This window comes from Lepidothrix coronata, unplaced genomic scaffold, assembly GCF_001604755.1.
Source record: "Lepidothrix coronata isolate B3197 unplaced genomic scaffold, Lepidothrix_coronata-1.0 Scaffold31, whole genome shotgun sequence".
Lineage (NCBI taxonomy): Eukaryota > Metazoa > Chordata > Aves > Passeriformes > Pipridae > Lepidothrix > Lepidothrix coronata.
Window position 1 is genome coordinate 600,694 of NW_016690211.1, and position 25,888 is coordinate 626,581.

The following is a 25,888-nucleotide window of genomic DNA, read 5'->3' on the forward strand; positions in this document are numbered from 1 at the left end:
TCAACTCTGGTTTGATACACCCAGATATTATTTTACTAGCTGAATGTAACTTTTAAAAAGAAATTTCTTGGCAGGGAACAGCCATTTACTATGGTCCTCTGACAAATGCAGAGATGTCAGTCAACCTTTCCCTCTGTTTTGCAGCTGGGGAGATATTTCCCTCATGAGGCTAGAGCTGGAAGGCAGCAGGTTGTATATTAATAACTGAGGGGGAAAACGTTCAAGGAGGGGGAAGGATGTCTATCAGCCTAGACAGAATATTAATGTCAGCAGCCAGCATAAGCAGAGCTATTATTACTTTAATAAGATCCAAAGATTATAAAAAAACATTTATGTTCGGTCATTTCCTGCTGCCTAAGTCAGCCTGGGTCCCTGGTAATTGTATTTCAGCTGTTTCTAGCATTCATTATTACCTTCAGAACTCCAGGGGGTTGCATATTCATGCAGCCTCCTCTTAATACCAAGCCACTGAGTAGTGGTTTTACTATTACTGTATTTCATTTCAGTAACTTGCCCTTTTCATCATCATCTCTGCCAGATAGCTATTCTGCTGCAATCTGAACCATAAAAAGGGCCACTGCCTTCGGAACAACACTAGGTAGATAAATTTCCATGGAAAATCAGGTGGAGTACTATATCCTACACCTGAGAGAGATAATGGGTGGCATATGGACAAAGCAGATCACCTGCATTAAACCTAAAGAAAAAGTAAGTAAAATACGCTAAAGGAGGGTGGGGGAGTAACCGATCAGCTAACCTATGTGTGGCTGGAGCTTAGAAGAGAAAAGCAGGAATGCCCCAGGAATCAAAAAATCACTTGCTGAGCGATTGTTGTTTTTAGATTACAAGTCAGAACATGATTTTTGCTTTTCAACAAAAATGGATGGCCACAGATTGAATTCACTGGATTTGTTTCCTTACTTACCTTCCTTCTATGGCAAACAGGCCAGATCCAATACAACTATACTTTAAATCACCCTGTAAGGCTTCTACAGGCAGCCTCAAAGCAAAGCTGTTTCGGGTTGTGGTTTTTTCTTCTCTCTCTTTTTTTTTTTTTTTTTTCCCTCAGAAGTGTTAAATAGCTGGAGTTGGCTGGACATGTTATTTACAACATTTCAGCTAGCCACACTTCAGTCGTGGTTCCCGGGATTTATCTTTTTTTCAACAACATGGCAGATCAAGAGCAATTTTCTGCTCCTGTGGTTCCACCTTCCACCTCATCTGCTCTGACTGGGGGCCAACTGTTGAGAGGGGCATCCTTAAACCATCTGCTCCCCTTGTTTCCCCCTGCACCCTCATGGGGTGATTTGGGTAAATGAGCTGATCTGATAGAAAGCTAATCCACAAAAGCAAAATACCTATTTCCATTCAATCAGCTGGCAGCTACCTGAGGCTAACAGTGCATAGCAGGACCCCCTTTGGCACCTGTCTGCATTTGCCCCACACTGGGTGTGACCCAGACCCAAACCCAAACCATCACAGGAAACTACTGAAACTACAGGAGATGTGCTGCATTAGAAAATACATCTATTATCAGGATTACCACCCTGCTTTTTCTTTGATGCAGTTTTTGTTTGGGAAAAAAACGCTGTCCAGGAGGATTTTACTTACTCCAGATAATAATAATAATAATTATTATTTCAGGGTAAATTTCAGAGCTGCCATGCTCCATATTGGCAAGGAAGAGAGGGACCTTGTGCTTTGAGAAGACTGGTTGAGTCATCTGTAATACTCCTCATCTCGCTTTCAGCTATTCCCACCACCCCTTGCAACAGGAAAAACAAAGTATAGCTGGCAGGTATAAAACCAGTCTTTTCCAAAGTTGAATGAACAGCCATTGGAAAAACAACAAATATTCTTTAAGAGCGAACCCACAGGAGAAAATCGGGGTTGGGAAACTGGAAAATGCAAGAAATGGCTTGTAGGAAACAAACTGGGTTCATCTGTGTGGTGAACTCAGGGAGGCTGGTGAGGAGCATGCTGTTTTGATTTATGAATTGGGGTCATGGCTAAAGTTGAAATATCTTCTTGCATCATCACCAAAACATGAAGCAATGAGCACTTACACCCTCTGCATAAAATTAGCTTCTCTGTCATCACATGCATAAATATACTTCAAAAAAGTCTCTAAAACACAAAAGGAAATGAGTCCCACTGACTGCAAAGTGAGCCCACAAAGCATTGACATTTAAAAGCTCACTAGTATTTGTAAAATACTTGAAAATTTACACTCTTTATTAGCAAAACTGTACATTAATTCTAGCAGCGTTTGCTGTTCTTAATTTGACACATTCTTCAGATGGGAGTAATAATAACAGTGAGGATTGTAAGTGACCTTTCAGAACTCATAGAAATGTCAGTTGGTTTCCAGGAAACTCAGTGGTTCTATGTCCTGAATTTTGGCTTCTACAGTGTAACAAAAATTTTATTTCAGAGCACAAAACCAGATAATATGCAACATTAAAAAAAAAGTTGCATTGAGAAAACGAGGATACCTGATCTGGCTGTAAATGAGCAGATTTTCCTATTTGAGGGCAGCATTGTTTTTAGCCCGAGAACTGCAGATTTGAATCATGCCTGAGCTGCAGGCACGGGGGAGTTCGTTCCTTTCTCCCACTCTGATTTCCTCAGTAACCACACAGGGCAGCTCGTCAATAGCCTCTCCACCCACCTGCTTGGAAAACCAGCAGATAATTTTGATGCGTTTTGACAAAATATTATTTCCAGGGTTACTAGATTCCAACAGTCAGTCTGAAGGCTATGTGGCCTGGCCAGGTCAAGTCATGGGTATTTACTTGGTCCCCCAGGAACCAAGACATTGAGTTTGTCTTGTCCAGCAAGTCAGCAGTGACAAACATGTGAAGTGCTGGTACAGCACAGGAGTCAGGAACAGAGAGGAGACAGATGGAGACTAAAGATGCTATTGTATGAACAAGGGCAGGAAATGCCAGAAGAAAGGACAAAGTGGAGGGAACTGTGGTATGGCCAGAAAAGACGAGGCCCTGGGAAATCAGACCCTGTAGTTCTGGTGTTCACAAATTAAGTTTCCAAATGCATTCCTAGGTATGGGTTATCGTCCTGCTTTAAGCATAACGTTAAGGGAAGTACCTACTTCATTCTACTGGATTGCTGAAACAATAAACAGAGAAACCAAACGCAGAGTAACATGCTGCAATCAAGCAGCAGTGTTTACTGTTTCACAGGGCTCACACATGAGCGCAAGGCTCCACAGCAGCCCAAAACATGGCAGCACCGGGCATCCCTTGCCAATACAAACACTTGCCAAGACATTAGCAGTCCTCCATTAACCTCTTCTCAGCCTCCACAGCAAGTTTAAACCTGTGACTCAAGTCAAACTTACCTCCCAAGCAGAGGAAGTCCTCTGGGACTCAGAACTGTGTGTAGTCTCTACCATGTTCCTCTAACACAGCCTGAACAACACCATTTCTACTCCCTTTATGTTCAACATAGTGGTGCCCTCCCCATAGAAGTGTTTCACCAGCTCAAACGTCAGCTCTCCTTACCTTCTGTGTCCACTCCTTTCCAAGGTAACTCTACTATCCCACCAAGTTCTCTCATCCTGCAAATGCTGACAACATCATTTGTCACATTAACCTTACTACAAGACAAGGAAAAGGACATGAGATGGTAAGAAGGGTTCCATTCCCCCACCTTGCCCAATTCACTGCGGAAGAACAAGTATAGTTCTGTATGTAGAATGCTGTTTTTAGACTCAGATTAAGTTCACTATTCAAATCTCCTTCCTGTCCCAGAAAATGAAGTCCATCCTATTTAATTTTTAAATAGTTTTATGCAAAACCTAGCTCTTTCTAAGGAAGTACCAAGCTGTAAATACTGTGTATGAGGTCTCCAGCTAAGGATTAGAATGAAGGTGACCTCTAGTGTGACAAAACTAATCCATTGTAAGAAATCCTCAGCAGAAAGTATTATGCTACCGCCTGAAGTTCTGCTTCCATGCTTTGAGCATAAACAGAAAAAGCCTTAGCTGGAGCAACAGATCAGGAGGCCAAACTGGCTGTAAGCACCTTTATAAAGTGCATTCCAATCTGCTACACATCAATAGCTGAACATTTTCAATAGTGAATACAGTCTTAAATCAAAGCCAAGTGGTCAAAGTACACTCACTGGTCTTTAGAAGGAGTGGGTGAGGCAAAGGCACACCTTGTGTTTACAACATGACCCGCAGCAGCTGCACCAGCTATTGTTGTACAGGGCTCCAAGAACAAGCCTGGCACAGGCTTTAGGAAATACCCCAAGTGGCACAGTTTTTGAACGTGTGATTTGCCCAAGTGCTGGCTTTGAGCAGGGGCTAGTAATCTGTAATGTCTTGAAAAAAAGTGGAATTTTTTTGATTCATACTCCACAGGTCACTGTGACCACCTCTCAGTCCCTGCTCAAACACGCATTTGGTTTCAGAAACACCCCACTGTGGCGATTGCAAGAAGTTGCTTAGTTAACAATGTAAGAACAATGTTTGTTCTGGATATGGGGGGAGTACCTCGCTAAGACCGAAATAAACACTGTTTAATAACTCCCCAAATACGGACATTCAGCAGACAGCTTCTAGATCACCTTGGTAACTTCCTACAGCCATCCTACTTCACTACACTGAACTTTGCTCTCTCCTGTGCCAACAGCACCTCTCCAGTAAGTACAGCCAGGTCAAAACGGCACAGCTTCCTTCCTGTAAAAGTCTGTAAAAACAGGGTTATAACCAGAAAAGCCTTGTCACTGCAGATTGTCAAGCTGCCTATGATTTAATGCATCATTTGCGAAGTAGGACTTTAAACATACATTCTTATTTCAGGACAAGTATTTCAAAGTATATTTTATTGACACTCTTCAAACAGCCTGTTGGAAATAACAAGAAGGTAAAAACCTGTAAAGCTTCTAGCTTGCATTCAGTGTTAAAACTTAGAGGTATAAACAGAAGCCTGGAGTAAAAATATGAAGTACATTTCCAATCCCTCAGTGCAGAAAACTGGTAACAATGGTATTTACTCTATGTTAGAAGTGTTCCCATGTTCAATTCCAGATATATGCTTCTCTTCTATATATACTTCTGATAACTTATGTACAAATAAACGTCCAACATCTGTTCTTTAATATAAATACGTAATCTTTATGACTGAAATATTACAACAGTTTGATCAAAAGTATAGAAAAATCATTTTAATATTTTTTTTCCTAATGGCAGTTTAAAAAAACCCACCCTTGAACCCAAATGACCTTAGAATGACAAGTACTTTTTCACCATAATAATACACTGCTCATTCAACATGCAAAGTATTATTGCATACATGAGTCACATGAATTACAACAACTAAGTCTGAAGGAAATGTGCTGTACAGCCCATTCTAGCAAGTGCTAGCTGTAAGATCATACATATCACAGAAGAAAGCATAAGTACTAGTGTATTTTTAAATAAAACACGACAAACTCAAGTATTGTCCTCGCACTAAGACTTAAGGCAATCAAGACTTGGGAAGCTTCTTTTTGGCATAGTTGCATCAAGCTCTCCCTCTTTCCCCATTAATACATTTACTTTAACATACGAAAAATTATTTTTAGAGGGCTGCTGATGAATTGTTGCTATCCATTAATACAACTCAGTGTGAAGTGATAAGTCAGTAACAAAGTTTAATATCCCCAGTTTCACCGAGCTGATCAAATTAAGCAACAGTTTAACCACCAGCTAAGTTTTCCAGCAATGGATTTCTAAACTCCTATGAGAACAGAGAAACTATTCAATGTCTAAACTCTCAGTATAACTGATTTTATGACTTGAATCCATTCTTGGTGTATTCTAGAATTTAAGGGTTCAAAATAGATTTGACAGTCAAATAATATTCAGCTTTAAAAAGGACAATTATTTGCAGTAAAAATACTTTATATAAACATACACACAGTAGATCCAAGTCAACAGGCATTTCTTTATGGCTTCTTTCACTGAGGTACTGTTACAACATCCAGCAACAGGATGCGAATGTCCTATGGTATAAATGCCACATTCATAAGCTGTACCACCAACCCATGGCAAGTGGCAACAGACTGCAAATCCTGCTTCTCTGCAGGATTACAGGAAAAGAGTCTTCCCTGCTATGTGGAGGGTCTCAGTGCAAGCTACAGAAAGCCTTAAAGGCAACTGGCATCCATGGGGGAAACTAAAAATTAAACTCTCGCTATACTGAAAGGAGAAAAACCACTTGTGGCAAATTAGAATCTCATAGTCAGGCCATTTTTTTAACATTAACAGCAAACTTAATATTCCAAGGCAGCAAGGGCATATAGCACAGCAGCACTAAGACTTGAAATGTGTCATCAAGCTCTTGCATCTCACCCTAAGCTGACTGCAAGCACGGGCTCAGAGCAGCCAACCTGTGACTGTGATATCACACAGACAAAACACTGTGAGAGGGGAGGGGGCAAGCACATGACTTCTGTTGATGCAACAGCAGACAAAAAACCCCTGGTGACCACAGGTTTATTCCTCAGCTGTCAGAAGTTCATCTGTGAATGCACAGTTAGTTGCACCTTTCGCTGTTTATTTTATGTGGAGGGGAAATGCAGATGTATTAAGTTCCTCATCACAGTACTTCCATTCCCAGTACTCTTAGCATAAGGGGAAGAGGTGTTATGTTAAGATGGCATGATTGTTGCGGTATGCATTTAGTATTCCACCTTTACAGCAGAAAGTATTCTTTTGTTGTTTTTCTTTTTTAAACGGAGTGGCCACAGGGTTACATCAGCCAAGACTCCTGTTTTTATTATGCCTATGCTAAAAACACGTTTCAGCAATAAATATCTTTAGAGTAAAACAGAAGTTCAAAACATGCTCAGTTAATTATGGCAAGTAGTTCTTTCCAATCAAGGTTTTCTAACCCCACAAACCCATTAAACAGGTTGCAGATGCTCAAGTTCCATACATGAAGATACAGCACAACATTTAAACTCTGAGCTTAGCCACATACAATCCATACTGTAATCTATATACATGTTATGACATATCCCCACTTAGATCAAGAAATTCGTCATCCCTCCTGACCAAGTCATCTTCATCTTCCAAGTCCTTCCAGGTGCTGGTGGGTAAAGCCGGTTTGACAGACTGTCTCTGGAGTAATGCAAATGGAAACAAGGATGACAAACGGGCAGAATTTCTCGGCGTGGTAACAGAATGTACGTCTCCGGAAACAGCTTGACTATGTTCTTCTTCTATTTTCACCTGCAAGCTTTGCACTTCCTCCATCAAGTCCAAAATCTTGGCAGTTATAGCTATTGTTCCACCACCATGAAGCTGGGCTTCAGGGATCCATCGTAAATACCTCTGTGCCCACACTTTGATTTCAGGGCCATCGATGCGAGGTAACAGAAGGCCATGATAGTCAACAGGTTTGCTGTGCCAGCTATCATAGAACTCCCTTAAATTATTGGGAGGCTCGTCTGAAGAATTTATGAACTTGCCAATTCTTCTACCCAGAATGTTTTTAATTAGATGATCTGTTTCCTCCCTGAAAAATCCTCTCTTTGTGGAAGGCTTTGCCTGCGTCAGTGGCAAAGAAAGTTGCCGTTGATGCTTTAAGAGGAAAGAAAAGAGAAATACTGAGATAAGTATTGATGGGACTTCAGAAAGCAACTTTAAGAGGAAGAAAAACTTGTATTCAGAAGTTACTTGCAAGCAATAGTCACTTCAACCATATGGCAAAGCAGTGGCTGTGTTTAAACTGTTCTCTCGGCTAATACACCAAATACCTCACAGAGCACGCTCAGTATTGCCAGATACCTTCCCTGCACTAACTATAGCAATGAAGTAACACTGATAAAGCAATCTTCTCTGAAAAAGCCAAATCCTTTCAAGTATTACAAACTTCCCTGTTTAGTTTAAGCTAGTCACAAATCCAAGAGCACTTGATTTGTGCTTATGCAGTGGTTCCTTATTGCATTTCTCTCCATAAGAGATTAATGCTGTAGATCATATTGGCAGCGCCTCACTCAAGAATGCTTTGTACAGTAGAGAACTTAACCAAGGGAGAAATTTCAATTGAAAGAGGCAACTCCAAGCTCAGTTTTTTTCCTGAGTCTGTGCTACTTTCCAGTAATGAGGTGGCCCACCCATAATCTTCCACACCCCAGACAGTTTTTGCTGCACTCCCTCTCTGAGTGCACACATGCACTCCGGTTACACTCAGACAAAATTAGGGAGGCAATTATAAACCTGCTATGTATTTTGGTTAGGTAGTCCGTGCAACAACAAAATAAACTCCCTTCAAACATGCCAGTGTAACTAACCTGAATGTTAAATCTCATGACTTACCGCTATACTTGCATAAAAGTATGAAGAAAAAGCCCTTAACTTCATGACTATGAATAGTTGCTGTAAAACAATTATTTACAACTGAGGTGGATGCAAATTGGGTTCTTAAGATCCAGGTGAGTCTGAGGTGTACATGTATTTTATCAATTAAAAAACCCCCACCTTCGTACCAACACTTCCACTGGGAGTAAATTTGAAATAGGAGATGTGCAAAATATTTCTATCATTTACAAAAAAAAGTTAAGCAGCACATATCTTACTTTGAATCGTGCAGTTTTCCGTTGACTTTTATCTGGTTTTGGTTTCTCTGCATAAAAAGGGTTGTTCAGAAAAGCTTGGGCCTTGGGGTCAAACTGCACAGACCAGTCCCACACGGTAAGAAATCTGAAAGGACCACTTTGTGTCTTGAGGCTTTCACCACTCTGCCAAAACAAACAGGTTACAATTAATACTGTTAGAAAGGAATTCTGACCAAGTCAAGGTGAAATTAAGAAACTGGCTTTTCAGAGAAGAGGCTAGAGAGTTGCAACAATGCTCTTTTCTTTCTATATGTTCAGTTACTGAACAACAGTGCAATTAGACTTTCACATTTGAAAATAAGGTTAAATAATCTAAGAAAAAAAAAAAGAGTTTTCAAACTTGGGCATGAGACAGATTCTTCAAACATGGGTAATGTTAGACACTGCAGTTATGCAGTGCTACTTATTTAGATTTTGTGGTCGACAATTTATTTATGAAAGACGGCGGTGTTCCCTTTTTTTTTTAGTCTCTGTGCAGCCTTGCAGAGGATACTTCCATTGCTTCCAGATTCTTAGGCTGGAGAAAAGCATAAACCAAATATAAAAATCAGCATTCAGGAAATGTTGATTTTGGAATACAACTGAAAATACTACACAAGAATTTCATAGATAACTTATTCTGAAGGACAGCCAGATATTCCTCTTAGGTTAAAGAGCTCTGTTTTCACTGAAGAGCAATAAACATGAAAATACAGCCACACATGAGAAGTAATAGATCCGTTCTGTCATCATAAACTTTTAAGTCCTGAACTCGACTCCTTACAGCCAAAGTTACACTCACTCACTTTGATAAGTATGAAAAGAGGTGCTGCTAGGGAATTAGCTTTTTTGAGTCTTCCCTGCTTCTTAGTCAAACTTGTTCTTCAACACTCTCCATCCACGAAATAACAAACCCTTACCGTACTGGTGTCTCTTTGATGTTGGGAGTTGAAGAAGAAAGTGCTAAAAACAGGCACATAGAGGCTGTCTGACAGGACAGTTAAGTAAGTTTCTGTGAACTCAAATGCTGGAGGATACTGTTGTACCAACTGCCAAACACAATTTAGCAGGAGCAGAAAAACAGGAGCCTAAGTAAAGAAAATATTGCATCAGTTTCAGAAAAAAAAAAATTGTTCCACCATGGACACTATTTATTTTACAGTATTTAGTGTCTCCAAATACAAGTCTTAAGGCAAGAAGCCTGGTTAACTCCAGAACTGCTGCACATACATTTGGCTGAGCTCTGAAGAAGTATCATCTGAGCTACCCTTGGGCCAACTGTTGACAGATGAGATGAGCCCTTCCTACCCTGAATCTGAAAGATGCCACTATGCAGCCTATTAACGTTGGCAAAGCAAAACTAGTTTATAGCAATTCTTGATCAGTTTACACCTACTATTTCCATTCTGTATAGCCATCTGATCTAATCCCAAGATATAAACAAACATGGAGAGGTGAGACTGCAAAGTTTAGCAAGACAGCAGAAGTTGATCTTTGGATGTAAGACAAATAGGCAACTCATTTGACTTATTTCTACGGAGATTACTGCCATTTAACACAGTTTTCAAGGACAGAAGATACATGACTTTCAAAAGGCTACAAAATTAAAGAGAACAAATATAAAATTTCCCATTAAAGACATTGCTGACCTCTAAACAGCAAAAACAGTAAAACTATCAATCCATAAAACAAAACACAAAAGATCCTGAGTAACAGTAACTTCTGGACTAACAGCTAAATTCCTCCTTACATTGAGTAAACTCGTAAGTAGTAAGCAAGGAATGTAATAAAATCATACCTCCTCCTTTTCACTTTTGTGTAAGTGGTTACAGCGATCCAAAAAGCTATGTCCTCCAATTACCCACTCCTTCTGAATAAGACTCTGAAACCCTGACTTTGTTCTGCTGTATGAATCCATCATCACTTGAACCAGACTAGATATCACACAGCACAGATCAGTAGCAGTCTCTTCTGCAGAAGAGAACAGAAACCATATTATCTACTAAGCCATTCATAAAACCTTGTGTAAAAAAGCAATGCATTGCTATCTTAGCATAAACAAAATTGTATTTCAAGATCAGAGAAACAGGATTTTTTGCAAGTGTTACACCATCAGAGGAGTTAATCCACGTTTCCAGTACTTCTGTTTGTAAAAGTGTAAGGTTATTTCTACATTTAACCTAGGAAAATACTGTGACAATAAAACCTGCAAACCCCAAGCTTTTACTATTATAACTCAGACGCCTGCACTCTGCAGTCTCACACACTACACACACACACCAGTCCAGCTATCCCTCCTTACCCCTGCTATCCTCCGTGCGTCTTTCCACAAGGTGTGAAACTGCCTCCTCATGCAACATGCATTCTTCACCTTTCAGCTGCCTCCCAAAACCACCTTTTTTCTGTGCCAGGTTTCTCAAATGGCAACACGTGGGAAAAAACCAACTAAGTTACCAATCCAAGAGTAACTTAATGGTTAACATTAGGTTTGGTTTTCCGTGTGATTATTTAATCTAAGAAAACAAACTGCTCAACATGTGTACAGTAAGCATATTCTTTCATTTATTTTTCATGAAGAGACTACACAGTATTCAGTGTGTATCTAGAACACAAAAAAGTCCTTTTACAAACTTTTCACATTACTAGTCCTTTGTGTAGATATGGTCCCCCTCCCTCAAAGTATAGCAAAGAGTCTGGGAGACCTTCAATAAAATAAATTAGGAAGCAGGAATGCTACATCTTCTTTATGCATGGCTCTCCTGCGAATTTATCAGCAGTTCTCATTCACATCATATTTCTCTTAGCCTGGAACTATACTTACCAGGTTTTTTTAACTAGAAGAAGCATTTCCAGGAGCATAAGAGATTTAGGGGTCTAGTGCTTCAATACTGTATGAATTTTACCAAGTCCCTACGGTAACTATAACCTTACAGCTTAAGTAACTGAAATGAATCAAAATAAATTTAAAAAAAAAAAATATATAGGACAATGTAATTAAGTTCTTACCTATAAGGAGAACGTTTGTATGCTGCCTTTCAAGACACTCAGCAACTTCTATTGCTTTCTTCAAGACTCTCCTGTTGTGGTACAAGAAAAGTTAAGGGAATGTTTTCATAGCATTTTTACAATTAAGTTTCTTACATTAGTTTCCCCTAGACAGGGTTAGAATGCCATACTTGAAACTTGACTATTCCTTTAAAACACAAACCCCACGCTCAGCTTGTGTAAATGAAGAACTGTTTAGCTTCAAGAGCATCTTATTTGTCCACTGATCATGCAATTCCAGTCGTTACACAAAACACTTCATTCTGGACCAACAGCAGCCATCACTGAAGTATTACAACTGCTAAGGGCCAGATCTTTACTCTGGAAAGAGTCAATGTCACCACAATTTAAGTTCTAATGTACTACATAATACATTTCTTCCATAATCTGGTTTTAAGAGGCAGAGGGAAGGAGGAGCAATCAGATCTTGTAAATGGACTGACAAAATTTATTCAGAATTATCATAACACAAGGAAAAATCAGTGGAATTAAAGATCACAAAAACAGATGTAACACTGTTGGTTTCTAGATATAAATCTTCCTCAAGTTGGTTATTCCTAGCAAAAGTCTGCACACAAATTAGGGTTCTTGTAACTGCTTAGGTCACTAGTAGAAGCTGACAGTTAATTTCCTAAGAGTGGAATTGTCAGATTCTTTGTTCTAGCATCTAGAACAGCTGAGCAGGCATTCCTACAAACTGCAAGAGCCAAGACCAGGCTGATCCAGGAAGCAACTGGATCCAAGTATGGAAATGACCAGTCTCAAAACAGCCTAAGGATAGGAACTTGGGCTGGCTTACACTTTAAACTTGTGCTCTTGGTTATGTCAATGAGTTTCTCAACACATGGTCTTCGCTAGAACCTCTTATTAAACATACATTTAAATTCTGAATTAATGAATTGATAACTACTGATATTTATTGATTAAGACTAGAAGGGACTGGAGCTGACTACAGAAGTACTTCATGGTAACAAGCTGACCACAGAATAAAAACTGACAGACAAAAGAGCTAGCACAAAGCAACACTGAAAACAAATAAAGCTCCTCAACATTCCACTATAACAAGCCTTCAGTTAGCCAACACCATTCCAACACTTACTCACTGTGGACTGCTGAGAGAAGAAAAAAGAACTTGAGGAACAATCAGGACAGGAAGGGGACAAAACTGAGAACAACTGTCATTTTATAAATCTTTGGTGGGCTAAGATCTTGAACACTGCAGTTCATCCCGTCCTAAAGGATATTGCAGAAGTAGAGAGTACAGAGAAGAATGGCAAGGCTAGTCAGAAACACGGAACAGGTTTCATGCAAGAAACAAATAGGATTCTGGAGTTTGGAAAGAGGGTGACTTAGTGCAGGAGAAAAATTACTGGATCTGTATTTTTAATAGGTTTGCTGGAAGAATTGTAATTGGAATGATCTCCTGCTTCTCACATCCTTTACTGTGGGAGGCTTTACACAAACCTGCACTGTAAAAACCACTGTCTCAAGTTGCAGAAATAAAATATATAAGTGGGACCATAAGTCTGACTTAATTTTTTTTCCTACTGGTGGTAAAGAATGTTGTTACATTTCAAGAAACCAGCTAGAAAATCCACTACAAATGCATTTATCAACAATTTTGAAACACAGAAAGCTGAGGATATAGCAAACCTGATTATCTCTAGCCAGTTTGTGCTCTCCAGTAATGAAAACCATTTCACATCAGTTGCCCAGAAGTCTGTACTGTTATCTGCAAAAAACACCCAAAACAAAACAAAAATTGGTTTATTCACATATATGTAGTGCTAATTAACAGCCATTCATGGTATTACCCTTCAGTTATGAACCAGTATAAAACAAGCTAATACCAAGGAGGCAGCAAGTACCAATCACTGCTAAAGCTGACACTTTATAACTAAAATGAGGAAATAAAGTAGTCCTACAAACACCAGTAAAGTTTTATAGCACCATAAGCTTTTAGAAAAAGTATGCTGAAGGTTCATAGCAATCAAACCAGGTAAGTAAACCTGTTGACAAAATGTGAAAGGACAAGAAAATAAATTCATTCAGAGATGATGATCTATATAAAGCTTAACATAAGGAGGCTGGATTTTGAAAGTCATTACCCTCCGAGCCAGAAATGTCAATCGGTTTTAGAAGTAGGTTACACAAACTCATGGAATGTAAAATTACCTGAAGAAGGTTTTAAACAGTTTTCACTGCAACTGAAGAGGCATGAAAATACCTAAAAAGCAACAGCTAACAAACTGGAAAGCAAATTACCATAGCATAAATTCATTAAACTCTTAAAAATTTCACAAGAATTTCTATAGTTTTTTTAAATGCAACCTAAGTGTCCATTGCTTTTATTTCTATCAAAGCCAGTAAACAGAAATTGGAAAGCTCTCACAAGTTGATACAGTCAATTAAAACCAGAATACATTACCTTTCCTGCATAAGCCAAATCTTGAAGCCCAAGGTGTGACAGTTCTACTACTGAGAAACTGCTGATACGTCTCACACTTCACTCCTTCCCAGGATAGCTTCGGTTCTGCATGTTTCTGTGCAACTGCTCACCTCCCAAAAGTCTCTCCGTGTACTTCCAACATTTAACTCCAGGCCATATATACTTGTGTCTGTTCTGCATCTTTTATCTATGATCCTCAAGGACACAGGTACATACCTCTTTTGTTCCTGTAGCTGTTCTACCTCCATGCCTCTGCCCCTCTACCCTGTTCATTACACTTAAAGTCTTCCTTTCCCCAATTCCTTTCACCCTGACCATAGAAACTAGTTCTCCAAAAACGCATAGGAACGCACCTTCAAAGCTCCCTAGTGAGCTCTCCTCACATTATACGCAGTTTTGATCTATCTCCCCACCTTGCAGAATTTCTTCCTAATACCTAATCTAAACCTCCCCATTCCCACTTGTCCTGCCACTACATGCCCTTGTCAAATGTCCCTCTCCAATCTCCTTTAGGTCCTTTTAAGTACTAGTTTTAGGTACTGGACATTGCTATAAGGAATCCCTGGAGTCTCCTCCTCTCCAGGCTTCGCAACCCCAACTCTCTCAGCCTGCCCTCATAGGAGAGGGGCTCCAACCCCCTGATCATCATCATGGCCCTGCTCTGGACTCAGTCCAACAGCTTGACGTCCTTCTTATGTTGAGGACCCCAGAGCTGGAGGCAGCACTGCAGGTGGGTCTCACCAGAGCAGAGCAGAGGGGCAGAATGCCCTCCCTCACCTGCTGCCCACCCTGCTTTGGATGCAGCCCAGGACAGGATTAGCTTTCTGGGCTGTGAGTGCACATGGCCAGGTCAAGTTACCTAAATCAAATTAGCTGAGCATGTACAGGACACAAATAATGGTTAACATGTTCAGACTTTAAAAGTAAGCAAAGAGGTAGTAAAATTCTGTAAGCTCTTAGTACGTCTGCAAAACGCTACCAGAATGTTCTTCTCAGACTGTCAGTGCATAGTGCCATATTCAGTAGGGTACAGTCTACTAACAAACCTTATTTTAAAAGCCATAAGACAAAAACACTTAGTGGATTGCAGTTTTAACACATTCCCTTTTGCATCAATAGAAGACAATAATACAATTACATCACTGAAACATGCAGTATTTCCTGAGAGATGTTAAATGACTTAAATTCAAGCTTTGGCCTTTTTCATATAGGAGGATATAGGAGAAGGGTGTGAGTTACCAGAAACTTCATTAACAGATAGGTATTTATTTTTAGCTCTTAAGATTCACTGTGGATTTGACAGTGTATTCTGGACAAAATCCTCAGTGCAAAACTGTGGCAAATACCTCATATTGCAAAGTGGAGTGGAACTTTCTTCATGTCAAGAGGTGAGGTCAAAGTACTGTTTCATGATAGCAGAAGAGTTAAAGAGTCTCAAAAAAAAGAGCCTGTAAGTCTGGAGTACACTTTCTCATGGATCCCATTTTACTCCTTTCAAGTGTACGAAATTTAAGCACCATCATGTTTTGAGATGCGACTAATGTACAACAAAAGCCAGGGCAAAAATTAATCAGCATTTAGACTCAACTCTTAACATAGCACAAAGGTTAAAGGCTGACACTTAACATTCAACTTCAGTGGACCACAGAAGACTGGAAAAATCTCTCCTATGAACTTCACTCCAGCTGGTGTATTCCAACTAACAGACACCCTCTTTAAAAGTCAGTCATTTTCAGATACAGCTTAGCAAGAGGTAGTTAAGTCTAAGAACTACAAACCTTCATTAATGTGCCAGACATAAGCACAGTGTTCAGTTACATATTTTAAAATCTTCTTTTAACCACCCTCAAAAGCAAGACACTGTAAAAATGACTGCATTCATGAGACATGGCACAGCCTTGTTATGCTTTGCTTTAAAATTTAACTTACCTATCAAAAACAGCTGTTTAAATCTTGTATATGCAGTCTGGATATCTTGCAGAGATGGAAGGCTGCTTGACAAGTCATCCACCTTCAGGAGTTCATAGGGAGGTTTGCTAATTGTCTTATAGATTCTAAATCAAATCATTAAGAGATTAAAGCCTTCTGCTTCACAAGTCAAATAATGCAGCAACTATTATCACTGACAAAGTTAATAGGGATGGTTTGGGAAAGAGCTGTAATATCAAGAGATAGTCACCGTGGAAAGCTAGTGGCATCCATGCATTTGTAAGTGCTGTCTGAAAGCTTGCCTACAAGCTTATAACAAGGTTTGATGCGTTTAACTGTTACACCAGTAAAATTACATTCATGCCTATTTGTGCAGCTACAAACATTGTAAGCACTATTTGATTATCTTCACCAGACACACCAAAATCACTTTACTAGCAGGCTACTAGAGATCAACCCAGAAAGAAAAGATGGATAGAAGCACTCAACTCTCCCAGTAGAAGCTTACAATTTCTCTTGACTTCTACCAACCAAATTACATTCTGATACCCAGTTGCCAGGTCTGCTAATGAAACGTATGAGTAAAAGAAAATTTGGACACAAACAAGACAATATACCTTGCACTTCCCTAGGTATCTGCTATTTTTTTCCCTTGAAGGAGAGGAAAAAATATCAGACCAGATGAAGCTTTGGTTTGGACCCAGAACATCCCCTCTCATTCAGGTTCCAGAGCTCAGATGAACATCAGCTTAGTAAATACGTCTGCTGTCATGCCGGCTTTTTATTGTCAAGACCTGGGAAAAGCTGCTCTAGCTCATAGTTCAGAAGTGAAGCCTTGTGGGCACTTTTCCAGGCAGGACAGAGTGCTTTGTTTCCTGTATGCTGTAGCACAGAAACCTGTTTTAAGTGAGAACTACAGGCATCCACATCAGAAACACAGGTTACTAGACCTACTGGAACATGCCTCAGATCAAAGAACTGAGGGAAAGCAATCACTGGTTAAATACAATACTTCTTCCAAGTGAAGTAGTAAAGAAGTAAACAATTTGTGCTGGAAGATCTGGCTCTGAACAGCTTTTTCAATAAGATAAGCTGTTAATTGTAAACACCTGCTTTGTGCCTGAGTTGCAACTACCGTTACAACAGCACGTTAACACACCCTCAGGGACATTTTGTATATATATTTTTAGATACGAGCAGTAAAGCAAAAAAAAAAAAAAAATCAGCAATACTAGCCGAAGTTCAAATGACTCCAGAAAAGGGACAAAAGTATCAGTCAATACCTTGTAACAGTTTAGTATAATTTTACTTATTTTTGCATCATGAAATGGCATTAGAGTTCTAAGTCTTGTAATCTTCCCCATTTCACATGAGAAGCATTAGAGAATCTGCAGGAAGAGTCAAAAGCCTTTTCTATGCAAGTATAATTAATTTTATAAACAAAGGAGGTTTTAAGAACCCAATCAAGATATTTTCTGTTAGTTTTGTGTGATTAACAGGCCTTTCATCTTTGAGGAGCAGGGAGCTGATGTTGAACATACAGACTGTACATATGAGTGATCAAAAGCTGGCTGCTAAGAGAAGTTCTCTCCAGGACACCCAACAGGTTAAAAAAGCCAAGACTGAAAGCAACAAATCATCACTGTAACTCTCAGTCAGGCAGCTGTGCTCCTTCCATTAAATTAAACTTCGCATTTTTCAAACTGCTAAACTAATTCAGTTCACTGCCTCACCTGAAAAAGCACTGTCTGGCTTCACATCTGAAAGCTGCAGCAGTGAACTGCTAGGCTGTCTCAAGAGATTTTTAGATCACTTTGTCTATAAAAACACAAACCTAGTTCTCAGAAGATGGCAGAGTCTTAAAAACTCAGCTTGCAAATCCATGTTTAGAGATGGAGTCTAGATTTTTCCCACTTGCAAATAGAATTGAGCCCATCAGTTAATAATATTTCAACTGTACTTAACACCTACAGGCTTTGGTGCTGCTTGTCCTAAATAACACACCATAGTTTGTAGAGAGATTACTCAGGTATATATACATACTTCCACAAAAAAGCCTTCAGTGAAGTTCCAGTCCTGCACAACTGACCAATGCCGTGGAGTCAAGGGCTTAAACACATTCCACTACAGAAAACTACTTTCAGATCTAGAACTTGTTTCCTGATGTGTGAAAGCTTAAAAGATATAGCATATATGGAAAAAGAGAAGCAAGGTCCATACCAAGCAAAGTGTTGTGGACAGAATAGCTATTACTGACCCATCCAAGAAGGCTTTTTGCATTTGTGAAGTGCTGTCATCCTGTTCTTTGGGAAATGCAGACATTTTGAGAAGAGCAGCACCATTATGGCAAGACCAACACCAAATCTGCAGAAAGACGTTTATCAGGTGATAAAAATTAGTAAATTGTCCCATACAAGATATTGGCTTAACACAAGACATTTCTCTATGCTGTGCTTCACTGAGTTTTTGATGTATTCAAAAGCTCCATCAGTAGAAGCAAATCTACACCTGCACCAAAATTACATGCCTCAGTACACCATGTTACCACTTGCAAGTCTTAAGTGAAGTTTTAAACTTACACAGACACAAGGAAACAAAATGTCAGATTACCTAAAAACCCTACTTTCTCAACTGCCCTCACAGGTTAAAAAAAAGTGCATGGCCAAAATACATTGGAATATATGCCACAGCAAGACAGCACTTGTAAGTAACTTATATATTTCATCCATCAGTTTCTCCATATTGATAGCAGGGTTTTTTTTATAGTTCAGCCTTAAGATAACTCACAATAGATGCACTGATATGCCTTTCCACATGAACTATGCATAAAGGGTCATTTAGGCATATGAAATAAAAATTAAACACTCCAAAACCGAATCAGATTGCCTAGTCCCAGGTACTCCTTGTAGCAAATCAGTCCTCAAAGCTTCTTACTTCTCTTTACACAATTTCTTGACTCACACCTACTCCTTGAAGTTCTCGAGCTCATCTTTAAACTTGTTTTGAAGCGAGGAGTAAGAATCATTTTGAACAGGAATATCACACAGGGCAAACTGGGAAGCTGAAGGTCTGCTACCAACTCACAGTAAGCAAGGGGAGCAACTCAGAAGGATGCAGGAAACTCACAATCATCAAGCGTGAAAAAAATTACTATACTGTCTTTTCACTGCCTTCTCAAACCACCTTAATATTGTCAAGCTATCTTTACACTACCTTCACAAAAGTAATTTGGAAATAACGAGAAGAGTTCTACAAGGCCTCTGAACAGTGGACAAGAGCTACAAATGCTGTCATCCATCCTGTTGGAACAGGTCCAGAGGAGAGACACAAAGGTGATCTCAGCCTGTCTCTGTAGCAGAGGTGCCCCAGCCCTCTGATCATCTGGGGAAGAAAAGGGTCTGGAAGACCTTACTGTAGCCTTTCATTACTTAAAGGGAGATTGTAAGAAAACCTGGAAAAGGCTTTTTCCTAAGTCCTGCTGTGATAGGACAAGGGGTAATGGTTTGAAACTAAAAGATGGTAGATTTAGGACTAGATACAGGGAAGAAACTTTTTACAATGAAGGTAGTGAAACACTGGATGGAACAGGGTGCCCAGAGAGATGGTAGATGCCCCAGAAACATTCAAGGTCAGATTGGACAGAGCTCTGTGCAGCCTTATCTAGAAGATGTTTCTGTTCATTCCAGAGGGGGATTGGACTAGATGATGTTTAAAAGGGCCCCTCTCAACCCAAACTATTCAGTGATTCTATGAATGTAAGATGGAATAAAAAAAAAACAAAAAACAAATCAACAAGCGAAAACACTTCTGTTTGTGTGTTACAGCCAGTGTAATATATCTCTGACACTGAGACAAATTGAACCGAACTTTTAGTCAGGACAATACAGTACCATCTTCTCTATGGACCAATTAATTTAAAGGCATGAAATGAACATGGGTTTCCTTGGCAAATCTGATGGACATGCAGCAACTAAGGTAAGACTTTACAAGTGAGATTGCTTTCCTCCTTGTTTCCATCTACTCAGTCTTACTGGTTCTTAAACTACAAGGTAGGAAGCAAAAGCCAGCTTGCTGCAGGGTGCAAACCAGTATATTTAACTTCATTTTCTGTTGGACTGGTAGAACTAGTTTTTCAGTTGGGTTACTTGACTTTGTAAAAGCACTGCATCATCACAGCCATACCATTAACCAGCACCCCAGCCAGGTAACTGGAGGTATTCACCTTCACCTTACATGCATGGTCTTCACCTCAACAACCAAACAGTATTTCAAGTCCTACATCTTGCCCCAGTCAGATGCCAGTCAGTACAGCCTCATGAAAAACAGGCTGATGGACAGAAGGATTAGTAGTATTTGTAGTCTATAGGAAAATTGACATCTGATGTAAGAAAATAGGAACTGTGAATAGTAAATACATATTTTGCTGTTATGTCTTTGCTACGTATTACCCAGTTTAGTGAAATATAGAATACTTCGAGCACCTCTCCTTTCAACATCTGTTTCCCTTGAGTAGATGGCCAGGTATATTCAACATGTAAGCTGTTGAAACAAGTTCTGAAATAATATGCAGTCACATCTGAAATGCTAGTTGAAATTTTGCCATCTCAGTAAGATTTCTTACCCTCAGCCATGCACATACTTACAGGAATGCCTCTGCCTTCATACTTCAAGATACTCTCTTCAGAAATGCATATGGGAACAACAAAATACAAAGGCAGCCTAAGATAACAAAAGGAGAGTTTATTGGTCTTAAAAATTAAACAAAGAACAATATCCAACCTTTTTTTAATGATGGTGAGTGTTCTAGCCCACATGCTAATTATATATTCATTCTTACTGCTACAATAATCTTTCCAACCAGACAATTATATTTTCCTCAATGCTGTTCCTTTATTTTCAGCTGAGCAAGGTATTTTTTTCCAATCTTGATCTCTTAATTATTTTCCCTGCAACTTTCCTCTGTCTTTCCAAGGTTGCAATTAAATACTACATTTAACTGTAACCTCTAAGACTGATTGTAAAGACCACCTTGGTTTTCTCATGCTTTGTTGTTTCAAAAGATACCCTTGCAGTATTAGATAACTACTCCTGTTTCCAGGCCTTTTAAGCAGATCACATCCTAATCTAAGAATGTAATTTAATATATCATGGATTTCCAGCATTAGCCAACATCATTTATATTCAAGGCCCAGAGAAGCAACAAAGGTAAGTACTCTTAAACTTGGTTAGGGTCTCTCAAAACAGTTGTAGAATAAATAGGTAAGACTTGTTTGAATGTTGGTATTCATTTCCAAGATCTGTGAAGCCTTTCAAGATTTGACTATTAAACAAAACAGCAGTAGTATACAAAGGTTTGTATACATTCTAAAGGGTTCACCAATAGATGCTGCTCAGCTAATCTGGTAGCTAAACTCAGCTAACCTTCTCTTAAAGGCAACACAACTTAACCTCCACTGGCACATTTTGCATATACACTTTAAACCAGGTACTCTTTCCCCATCCAGCCCCCCTCAGCTAAATCAGTGAAAAATCTCTAGTGCATCTACCTTGAAATTTTACCAGAGTAAAGGTGCGAGAAAGTGTCAACCTAACCAGTATGATAGCAGTGTAAGTCCCAGACCTACATATTTCCTATTCCATTTTAAGGTGGTATTCTCCGCTCCTTGACCTGCACAAAGCTTGACTGACCAAGGTCCTGAGTAGTCTGATCTCCTATTGAAATTAACCCTGCTTGAGCTGGAGGTTGTGTAAGATCACCTCCTGAGGTAAAAAATCTAAGTATTCCACAAATAAAAATGGAAACCAGATCCTAAAAAGAGCCCTAAACAACTGTATAATCCTCAGCATCAGAAGTAGCACTGATTTTTGCAAATCCAAAGTTCACTATTCATTAGGGCAAGCTTACTTCTCAGACACTCTGTAGCCTTCATTGGTGATCACTGTTTTGTATTTCACATTCCCTTTGGTCCGCTCCAACTCATCACGCCAGTCCTCGAGTGTATCAAACATCACAGTTTGGTTTCTTCCATCTGTCAGATATTCGATCATGTTAACTTTGCAGACTACTAGGAACTTTTAACACAAAAGCATTCCTAAATAATGGATTTGGTTGCCACTAAGGTAAGCAAGCAAGACCTCTTGTGTACAGAAAGTCAAAGATAAAATGCCTTTTGGACACCACGCTGTCTCTGTTTGATCTTTAATAAGACACCTTTTGTCAAATACTGCTGTGACTAATAACTTCAGGAATAGTTTCTCCTACAGAAACTAATCAGTTCTCACAGAACTCCCAGAAAGCTGAGGCTGTCCTCATATCCAGCTTAAAGTCCAGGATATTGTGCAGCAAATAACATTTTATATTAACGCTGCTGGACTGGCATCTAATAATATAGGTTTAAATGCAGAATTCACAATCATATCAAAAACCTTTCTACAAAAATGCAGATACTGCATTTCATTTAAAGTTCATTCTTTTATGATGGAGTTTTGCATTGAATAGAACATCTCAGGCACTCGATAAGAGCAGAAAATTGATTACACCAATTCAGTCTCAATAATTTCAACTGAGAACCATTCCTGTAGTTATATTTAGCCACCCCAGCAAAAGTTATGACAGCAGCTTGATTCAGCCTCAAATCTTGTATAATAACTATATAATTTATGGAGTAATGTCAATTGTTTTAGGCACACATCATAGTTAAGTAACATCCTGCAACATCAGCTAACACTGAAATGCCAAACAGAGCTAGAACTTCCAATGAAGATATAATGGCAACTTGAAACTTTCCACTGTAAGAAGATAAGATTGATGAAAAATTTACAGCTTGAAACAGAACATTATTAATGAGCTCTTAGAGAAAAGTTACAATTTTAAAAGTATCAGACCATAAGAGGCATAAAAACCAATTTCTAAAGTTTACTTGGTTTGTCCTGTAACAATTTCATGAAGGATGAGACCTAGACACTTACTATTGAAAACAGTTAGTAAAGCATGAAAGAATTCTGGCACAGCGCTCCAATGTTGCTATAAAGACTAGGCTTCTCCCAGATTTCTCAGTCTCTCCCTGGAAAAGCTCAGTCTTTCTGATGTTTGTAGCTGAAACTGAACACCAGTTACAGGTAAAGTCCGCAGCAACTACCTGAGCCAGCAACAGGCCCTTGCAGCAAAGGCGGACAGTGTGTTCTTGGGCTGCATCAGAAATCCACTGCCTACCACCTGAATGAAGTGACCATTGTTCTCAGCCTCCATAACTGAAGGGCTGTGTCCAGTGCTGGGCTCCCCAGCACAACACAGGCACAGGGTTCCTGGGCCAAGCCCAGTGAAGGCCCATTGTCTTCACTGAAGGGCTCAAGGCACCTGCTATGAGGAGACACAGAGCTGGGATCATTCAGGCTACAGAAAAGCAGGCTCAGCAGGGACACAGAGGGGGCAAGAAGTGTTCCCAGCCTGTATAAACATCTGACTGAGAGTGGAAGCAGGGGAGGAGAGTACAGAAGATGACTCTAGACTCAGTGACATGACAAAAGGCAGTTATGCACAACCTGAAATACAGGAAATTCCATTTAAATTTAAATTCCATTTAAATGTAGCAATAAAATTTTTCACTACAAGGAGGGTCAAATAATGAAACAGACTGTCCAGAAAGGCTATATGGATATATGTGAAACCCAACTGGACATGACCCTGGTAAGTTGCTGTAGTTAACCCTACTCTGAAGGGGGGCAGATGGACATTGCTCCAGAGGTTTCTTCTAATCTCAGTGATTCTGAAGTTCCTTGACATATTTTGCTAACCGTCTGATTAATTCCTTGCATACATCAAAACTTCCCTCAGTGAAAGGAAGAGGTGTTGCTGGTGCACTGAGAATCAGGTTCCTAATTCAAAACAGGGCTATTGAGGTCTGAACTGCAGAATGCTAAAAAGTGTACTGATAACTTTTTTATCTTGAATTTTGCAGCTTACTTTATTAGTCAGCCCAGTTTGATCAAGAGGGAAGATTATGTAATAAATCAGCTTCATGAGGAAGTCAGATGTCTTCCAGAATCCTGCTATGCAAACCTATGCTTTTTTTGCAGTTGCCTGGAAGCAGCATATTGCTTGCAAATGAGAGCAAAAAGGGAAATACTTTTTGACACGATGCCACTGGAAATGCAGTAATTTCAGAATTAAGAGCAGGAAGTTTTGTTCACAGCAATAGTACAGGAAAAACCACATTGATAAAATACACAAGGTATTTTGTAGATGAACCACGTGAAAAGCATTTGCATATATTGGTCACAGTAAGTTTTCAATCCAGGGGGGCTACCCTTGCTTGGAAAATTTCTGTGCAACTACCCAAAAAACACAGACACCAACAGCAGACAATTCAGAGACTCTGAACAACAAGTCTAACACGGGAAAAATTAATCTTCTGAGGCTATCTGCCAGCAGGACAGAGTCATAAGCCAAGCAGACACTCAAATACTAAACATCCCAGACTGCTTAAGGAACTAACTATGCAACAAACAGATAAAAAAATAGAAAAACATTTACCTGTGTTGTTTGGGGCAGCTGATGCATAAGAGAACAGAAACAAACGTTTAAGCAGCTTAGGAGTCTGGCTATGATGAACTATACCACTGACGATCTAGAAGAGGACCAAAAATTAACACCCAAACACACACCAAGACTATCAGTGTTAAAAATGTCATTTTTTTTTTTGCCACCCACTCCATCCAGGTTTTAAACAAAACTCATGGATTCTATCCCCAACAGCTGAAAACTGACTTCTAGTAAGCTTTCTCTGTTGTCTGCAAGACACTGTATCTACTTGGCCTAAGTAGTATTACATATGTTCAACTTCCAGAATTACTCGTTTTCAAATAAAACTAGTAGACATCTAGTTTGGAGTTCAGATTAACCTGTCAAAAGAACTGAAGTTACCAGGAAACTAACAGCTTTCATAAGAAAAAGGATGAAGTCTAAAATATAATGAAATTACACATCACAAATAGAACAGCTTTACAAGTTTGCCTGAGCTGAAGCTGATTTCCTGCAGCACTCTAAAGTTCCAGTTTTCTTTAAAGAGTCAGTGCATCTGATCTTTTAACTGCTACACATAATGACATTCAATGAAATCAGTCTTTCTCAGAGGTGATCAGAGCAAGTTTTTTTAAATTATCAGAAAATACTTAAAGTTTCAGGGATCTCTCATGCTGAATTTTACCCTTCTCTCATCTTCACAAACACTCAACACTAAGCTTAAAAATAGAAAAACAAATTAAGTTACTATACTTACTCTTTTCACTTCCTCTTCTTTTGTGTATCTCAGGCAAAAATTAAATACTCTAAGATCTTTACAGTAGATAATTAACCTTTCTGGGTATTTTCTCAGCTGTCCAGTTAGAAGTTTCTTTTTCTCATCATAAACTGTAAAATTAAAAAGCCCAAGTAAATATCAAAAAGATATTTGCCATCTGTTGATATAGTTGTACCTGTCTGACTCTTCAGAATTCTCAATAAACTATTTCAAGCCCAAGTTTTAGCAAGAGAAAATAAGTATCATACAACACAGGTAGGCACACTCTTGTGTTAATATACTCAACCTTTTCTTTCAAACCCCTCAAATTATTTCATACGAGGTAGAAAACAAATTTGTACCAAACCAGCTGCAAAGCACTCCTTGATTTACCTGAAAATTAAAACCAAGACCTCGTTTTAGATCTCCTTTAATATGTTGAAGATATCATGGATTTCATAAAACAAAGTTCCCTTAGGCAAACAAGAAGTATTGTTTGGTAATTTGGTACTTGTACTGCTCTGCAGTGCTACTGTTCAAATGAAGTGAATACCTCCACATTTACAGGAATAGTTGA

General features: G+C 39.2%; 1 protein-coding gene across 3 annotated transcripts in view; it reads right to left on the reverse strand.

Moving 5' to 3' along the window:
• Positions 1–4,832: 4,832 nt before the first annotated feature.
• MTMR12 (myotubularin related protein 12) overlaps positions 4,833–25,888 on the reverse strand; it is a 32,520-nt gene continuing 11,464 nt past the window's right edge. For 2 of the 3 annotated variants that reach the window (XM_017811205.1, XM_017811206.1), the window contains 12 exons: positions 25,312–25,442; positions 24,567–24,660; positions 21,939–22,062; positions 20,677–20,752; positions 18,291–18,397; positions 16,034–16,158; positions 13,309–13,387; positions 11,617–11,687; positions 10,409–10,581; positions 9,531–9,698; positions 8,593–8,754; positions 4,833–7,594 (listed from right to left, as the gene is read on the reverse strand). In XM_017811205.1, coding sequence (XP_017666694.1) covers positions 7,019–7,594; positions 8,593–8,754; positions 9,531–9,698; positions 10,409–10,581; positions 11,617–11,687; positions 13,309–13,387; positions 16,034–16,158; positions 18,291–18,397; positions 20,677–20,752; positions 21,939–22,062; positions 24,567–24,660; positions 25,312–25,442 — 1,886 coding nt within the window. In that variant the 3' untranslated portion in view covers positions 4,833–7,018. The remainder of the gene's footprint in view (positions 7,595–8,592; positions 8,755–9,530; positions 9,699–10,408; positions 10,582–11,616; positions 11,688–13,308; positions 13,388–16,033; positions 16,159–18,290; positions 18,398–20,676; positions 20,753–21,938; positions 22,063–24,566; positions 24,661–25,311; positions 25,443–25,888) is intronic. The other variant, XM_017811207.1, reaches the window with a different exon arrangement.